This window comes from Lolium perenne, chromosome 2 (assembly GCF_019359855.2).
Source record: "Lolium perenne isolate Kyuss_39 chromosome 2, Kyuss_2.0, whole genome shotgun sequence".
Lineage (NCBI taxonomy): Eukaryota > Viridiplantae > Streptophyta > Magnoliopsida > Poales > Poaceae > Lolium > Lolium perenne.
Window position 1 is genome coordinate 326,186,423 of NC_067245.2, and position 6,817 is coordinate 326,193,239.

Here is a 6,817-nt window from a genome sequence, read left to right on the forward strand (position 1 = left end):
TCTTCTTTTAATCTGATCTAGTTGTAACCAGAATATGCGTCCAGGAAGGAAAGACGTTCGCATCCAGCCGTGGAATCGATAATTTGATCGATCCTCGGGAGGGGAAAGTGATCCTTTGGACAATGTTTATTGAGACATGTAAAGTCGACGCACATGCGAAGGACTGTCGTGTGTTTCTTCGGCACCATCACTGGGTTAGCTACCCATGTGGCTTCTGTAGATATCTCTTTGATAAAACCAGCATCCTTGAGTCGATTTATTTCTGATAACATAGATTTGCGGTTTGGTTCCGAAAAACGCCGCAAGGGTTGTTTGATTGGTCTCGCGAGAGGATCTAAATTGAGGTGGTGCTCGGCAAGTTCCCTGGGTACTCCTGGCATGTCAGCTGGACACCATGCGAAGATTTTCCAGTGCTCACGGAGGAACTTGACGAGCGCGCTTTCCTATGCGATATCCATATTTGTTGTAATGGACGTCGTCTTTTTCGGGTCTGTCGGGTGAATCTGCACCTCCTTAGAATTTTTCTCGGTATTGAAAGTTGATTCTTTATTTGGCCTTCCAACATCTGGTAGCACGTCGTAGTCAGTCATACTTTTTGACGCCAAATACTCAGCTTGCATCCCGAAAGTTTCTGATAGTCGATGAAAATCCTTGTCGCATTTATCGGCCAGAGCGAAGCTTCCTTTGACTGTGATTGGTCCCCTTGGTCCAGGCAATCTCCATAACAGGTATGTATAGTGTGGCACCGCCATAAATCTAGCATATGCTGGTCGTCCCAACAAAGCGTGGTACTGCGACGGAAAATCCACGACTTCAAATTCCAGCCTCTCGATTCTATAATCTCTCGGGTTCCAAACTGAATGTCGAGATTAATTTTTCCCAATGGATAATTTGGCTTCTCTGGTGTGATCCCGTGGAACCTTGTGTCTGTTGGCTTCAGGTTCGCTAAGGATATGTTCATCTTCCTCAATGTGTCTGCATACATGAGGTTTAAGCTGCTGCCGCCGTCTATGAACACTCGAGAGACATCAAATCCCGCAATAACTGCTGGCAGAATAAGTGCTGACTGCCCTGGTCGAGGAACTTGTTGCGGATGATCTGCTATGGTGAAGCCAATATCTTGCCCTGACCAATTAAGATACTCGACAGTTGGTGGAGGCATTTTTTCTGCCATAAACACTTGTCGTGAGATTACTTTCTGAGCTCTATTTGACGGCCTTGCCTTCTGGATCATCGACACCGCTCCGTGAGAGTTGGGATCAACATAAGGTGGTGGTGGGGGTGCTGCCGCTATTCTGAGCTGGTGTCGATTGTCGTCTGTAATCGCGGGAGGTGGTGGCAGGTGAATCTCGCTCCTGGGTTCCCGATGATTTCTCTGTGCTGCTCGAGCGTTAGCGTGATACCTTAACATTGCCTGGAAATTGCGACAATCTTTCTGTAGGTGTCCTGACTGTCTTTTTCCGTTGCTGTCGAGGAAAAAATGCATCTGGCAAGGTCCGTTCATCATTTCTTCTTGGGACACGAAAGGCCTCGGGAACCTGGGCCCACTATTTTGTCTGTTGTTGCGAGAATCGTCCCTGTTATCGCCTCGCTGCTCACTGCTTCTCTGATAATCATCTCTGTTGTTTCCTCCTGTGTTTGCCCGAAAACCTGCCGAAATTTGTCCTGGAGCGTCATAGTTCTGGTACTGCCGAGGAAATCGTCGTCTCGGTTGATAGTTTCGGCCACGGTCCTCCTCTGGCGACCTGTGCCGTTTGTTGTGGACAGCGTCTTCTCCATCTGCCCATCTGTTTGCTATTTCCATTAATGCGGATACTGTCTTTGGATTGGTCCTTCCCAAGTCCTCGACAAAATCTCCACGCCTGATTCCTGCGACAAACGCATCTATTGCTCTCTCGTCAGATATATTTTCTGCCGAGTTTTTGATGATATTCCACCTTTGGATGTACTTTCTCATTGGCTCATCTGGCTTTTGTCGACATGCTCTTAACTCCTCTAACGACGCAGGTTTTTTGCACGTGGATCTGAAGTTTTTGACGAACACGTCCTCGAAACTTTCCCAGCTGTCGATAGATCCTGGAGTGAGTTTCTTTATCCAAGATCGTGCAGCTCCACTCAAATGCACCTGGATGCTTTGCATAGCTGTTGCCCTGGTTCCTCCTGTGAGCTTCACTGTCTCGAGATAATCAACTAGCCAATCCTCTGGATCTTGAAGGCCGTCGAACTTCTTAAAGTTGTCGGGTAACTTGAATCCTGAAGGGACTCGAGTTTTTCGGACTCTCCTCGTGAAGCATGGCAAGCCGCACATATCTTCGTCGTTAAGCTCCGAAGATTGCCGATGATCCCTTCTGCTTTGCCGCGCTCTATCGACCCTTGCTTGTGCTGTCGTGTCTCTTGCTCCGCTTGGTCCTTCAGGGGCTGCCGCCGTTGCTGCTGCAGGTCGTGGACTATTTTGTCTTGCCGCTCCTTCGGGAGGCGTTGATACAAATGCTGTCCCCATAGCTCCAACCCCTGCTATCGCCATATTGTATAGTGTTTCCCTTGGGTCACCTGGAGGTGGTTTAGATGCAAGGATAAAGGCTTGTGTCGCCATATACCCAGCTTCTGGTGTCTTGGGGATAATGTTCCCTCTTGTATCTATCGACATAAAGGACATGTCGAGGTTTTGAACCAAGTGCTCTCTTTCAGCTTCGGGTATGTGTTGTAACCTTGACCTTCCTCTGTTCCGAGCCTCCCTGTGGCTATCACCCGAAGTTCTAGATTGTCGACTTAGATCTGCCCTTCTCCTGCTGGATGCAGAAGCTGCCTCCTTTCTTCTGTTTAACTCGGCTGTCTGTTTTTCCAATTCTCTGGCAGCTCGTGCGAGTCTATATTGATATGCTTGTAATTCCTCTGGTGTGGCCGTGGTAGCCATTGGTTCTGTACCGTTCATAGCTCTCGCGGCTCTGTCCCACGCTGTTTGTGAAAGTTGAACTCTGTCTCGCGGCTCTGGTCCGACGTATTTGTTGCCCAGGCCTTGTCGCAGATTGGAGGGATCGATGTATGGATTTCCGAGATCGTCGAAAGCCTCAGATGTTTCCTCCTGATCCTCAATTGCATAAATCTGATGATATTTTGTATTCAGATCTATGTTGGGTTTGGTGACATCATCGTTGAGATTGATGAAGACCTTGCCCACTGTGATAGATTTGTCGATGAAGTCGTAACTGTCGACATCGCTTGAGCCATCGCTTATATATGAGTCCGCAGATGACTCAAACGACATGTCGTTGAAGATCTTGGCGAGTTTCTCTCTTGTTCTGGTGCTGACGTAGCGTGTCGATGAAGTTTCTTCTTCTCCTGACTCGGTTGACGATGTATAGCTTGAAAAATCGGAACCGACCGCCGACGATCCCGACGAAATCGGAATTTCGACGCGATACGATCCTTCTTTCTCGACGCGAAAATGAAACTTTCCGAACGTCATCTCCATAGGCTCCGCCAGGTACGCATATGCATCCAAACGGGAGGGTGGGTGAGGAACAAAATCGACAAGACCAGCAGCGATCTGTTTACCTCGATCCATTATGTTGCTTGCGGTTGATGATGTCGAAGATCTTGAACGTGCCATCGAGATCAGATCCTTACGCCTCTAGTTCCCACAGACGGCGCCAATTGACAAGGTATCAACTTGTCAATGCCTATGGATTGTAGGCTAGGGTTTAATTGAAAGTAGAGGGCAAGTAGATCTCGAAGGTTTCAGCCGAAAAGTACTCGACGATTGTGAAAACTGGGGTTTGTGACAATGATTCGATGATCTCTTCGTCCCTCGACTCCCCCTTTATATAGGAGGCGGAGCCGAGGGTTTCGTTTTGTACAAGTTACAGAGTCCGGGACAGTTTCTAACTCATCCCGCCAAATTACAAATAACACTTTCTATTACAGCTCTAACTTTCCTTAATATATCTTGGGCTTCCGAATCTTCTTATTCTTCGGGTATTGGGCTTTCAGTAAACCCCGGGTACTATCTCCGGCAGGCCCATTTGGGATGCCTATGTCAATATGCCTAAGCTAAGGAATGCGTGGGCACTACTGCAGAAAAGCTCATAGCCGCCAGATGTTTAGTGACAAGCAAAACTGTGTCTATCACTAGTAAGTATTACTAGCGACAGACAAGGCCTGTCACTAGTGCAAAATTCTAGTGACAGGTGTATAGAAGTGATTGTCACTACTAATTTTTGTGGAGACCGGCTGAATGAAAAAATTACTTAGCGTACGTCCAGGAGTTCGACACCTGCAATGGCCTCATTCTCTGCCTCGCCTACATGGCCCCTTCCACTACAGGAATCGACGTAGACGCCGACGGCCGGCTGCCCTCGGCGTAGCCACGCCTGGCCCTCGGCGTAGGCTACGCCGACGGCAGCCCTCGGCATAGCGCCTCGGCGTTCAGGTCCCTCGGCACCTGTCATCGTGCCGTCGGCGTAGGGCCGGCCGTCGGCGTATGCCGCCTATACCGACGGTGCGACTTCCCCTCGGCGTAGCTGCCCTCGGCGTTTGGCCACGGCCGGCCGTCGCCGTTAACGGTGCTCCATCAGACGCCGACGGCCTTGCCCTCGGCATAGCCACGCGATCTGGGCGCCGTGGGGCGACGTGGCGCATCGCGAGGCTGCCACGTACGGCGTCTACGCCGACGGCCCGGCCCTCGGCGTCTGCATGGCCCATGCAGTGGACACGCGGCACGCTGGGTGGTGCTGCCAGGTGGGGGGTCTACGCCGACGGCAATACCGTCGGCATAGCCCTGACCATATGGTCGCAGCAGGGGTCTATGCCGACGGCATTGCCCTCGGCGTAGACCTGCCCAAATTTTTTTTTTTGTTTTCAGCTGTTTAATTTGCACCGTTACAGCAGTTTAGTTTGCATAATACTACAGTTCACACATACAAATTCATCCAAATTCACCATAATTCACATAAATAGCATGAAATCCACATAGTAGCATACATGGTGCACATAATAGCATAAAAGAGGAGAGTGCCATGTCATCCAAATACATAGTAGTAGCAAGCAAACCCTAGTTCTAAGCTGACTAGCGGAGGAAGGAACCGGGCGGGGTGTGTCCGCCCACATCGTTGGCGAAACGAGCAGCCCGGGGTTGCGCTCCGGTAGAAGCTGCAGAAGAACCACCTGGAGAAGGACCGGTGGTACGCCTAGGAGAAGTCGACGGAGAGGCACCGGGAGTAGTCCCAGGAGTAGTCGACGGAGAGGCACTAGCAGAACGCCTAGGAGACCGACCACCTTCATGAACCGGTGTGACCTCGCGCCCACCCGGCGATGCCTGGTTCCCGGACCATCCCGTTCCCTACATGTTCCCTACATGTTAGCAACTTGCGAGGCAAAGACAAGTGGTAACTACCGGTTTGGCAAAGAACTTACCTCCGGTGTGGATCCGTAGTAAGTCGCAGCGAAAGCTGCCCTCGATGGCATGATAGGCATGTCCCCCGCCACGGTAACTCGAGCCGGTGGCGGTGTACCAGTAGACATAGAGATCATCATTTCCTGCAAGATAGGTTACAAGTTAGGCTTTGCAGAAATAAAGCATCAAACTGAGACTTGTCATCTACTTGCGCGAGAAGAAAGATTCAGACTTACTCCTATATACGCCATGTAGGCCGTATTCTGCCTATTCCACTGGGCAGCGGCCTGCTGATACGCTTCATTGCAGGCTTCGAAGGCCGCCTCGAACTCAGGCTACAATTTCAGAAACAATAAATCTCGTAAACACTTAGCCATGTAGGAAGAAAAACCGGAAAGAGGATGAAAATGAGGAAAACTTACATCGTAGGCGGGTGGACGAGCAGGCCGTGGACGAGGCTGGGGGCTGTCGGCGGTGAGGGTATGCTTGAGACGCGTGTAGCTCGTGGAGTGGGTAGGCTTGACCGCCTTATTCAGAAAGGGGAAACGGCCATGCGGACGCCCGTGCCCCGACAGGACCAACGACTCCTCGTCGACCGGAATGCTCAAGGGGTCATCCACCTCGGGGTGACGAGACTTGACCATGTCGCAGTAGTCCTCCTTGGCGGCCTTGGCATTGCCGTAGTACTGTGGCTGAGGCAATGCGGGATTCGGCTTCTGCTTCGTCCGCATCATGTCATATATCTGGGCATCATGAAGGACCACCCCAGGTGGTGCCTCGGCCACCTGCATCGCGAAAACAAAAGTTAAGCGTACCACAAATGAGACATGGCGGGAAATGAATGAAGGTCGTTCCATGTATATACATACCTTTTTCCCCTTGAAGCGGGTGTAGTCGCGGTTTCCCGCGCAGTGTGTGCCACCGGTGCCTCGGTTCTCCATGTTACGCCTCGACACGGCTGCAAACTCCTCGTCCTGCCTGAGCCACCTCGCCCTAATCAGCTCCTCCCATGCCTCCCTATGCTGCTCGGCCCACTCGGGACAAACCTGAAAACGCAATACTCAGCTCAAGATAATTCAATGAAAACTTAGCAGCAATGTAGAATCTCATTGACATTTTACTCACCGACATGTACTCCTCAATGGGCATTGCCCATTCCTCCGTAGGCTGGTTACCAACATAGTACTCCTTCTTGACCCTCTTACCCTTGTTAGCCCAGAAGGCACTAGCGCTGGTGAACTTTTGGTTGTACCACTGCTGCGGTGTCAACCTCTCGCAAGCGCCACGCAAAGTGAGACGCGCCTACGTATCATGCTCCGGGTCCACACGATAGAAGCACTTCAATCATGCATAAATCAGTTGTGAAAGTCATGAGTTAGCACATTAGGGTCATCAACTATGAACGGTGCTCGAGAAATATATGCC

General features: G+C 50.7%; 1 protein-coding gene across 1 annotated transcript; it reads right to left on the bottom strand.

Moving 5' to 3' along the window:
- Positions 1 to 4,857: 4,857 nt before the first annotated feature.
- On the bottom strand, positions 4,858 to 6,123 carry LOC127329723 (uncharacterized). Its single transcript, XM_071825817.1, has 5 exons — positions 5,815 to 6,123; positions 5,629 to 5,727; positions 5,413 to 5,535; positions 5,268 to 5,338; positions 4,858 to 4,861 (listed from the first exon to the last, which is right to left on the bottom strand). Exons 1-5 carry the CDS (start codon positions 6,121 to 6,123, stop codon positions 4,858 to 4,860), a joined length of 606 nt encoding a protein of 201 aa, XP_071681918.1.
- Positions 6,124 to 6,817: the final 694 nt, after the last annotated feature.

Bases quoted from the DNA above. Each gene is read 5' to 3' on its own strand.
- LOC127329723 (XM_071825817.1), bottom strand. From the start codon at position 6,123: ATGCGGACGAAGCAGAAGCCGAATCCCGCATTGCCTCAGCCACAGTAC. The intron at 5,728-5,814 runs GTAAGTTTTCCT...CTGAAATTGTAG, and splicing joins CTCGTCCACCCGCCTACGAT to CCTGAGTTCGAGGCGGCCTT. The intron at 5,339-5,412 runs GTAAGTTCTTTG...GGGAACATGTAG, and splicing joins ACTACGGATCCACACCGGAG to GGAACGGGATGGTCCGGGAA.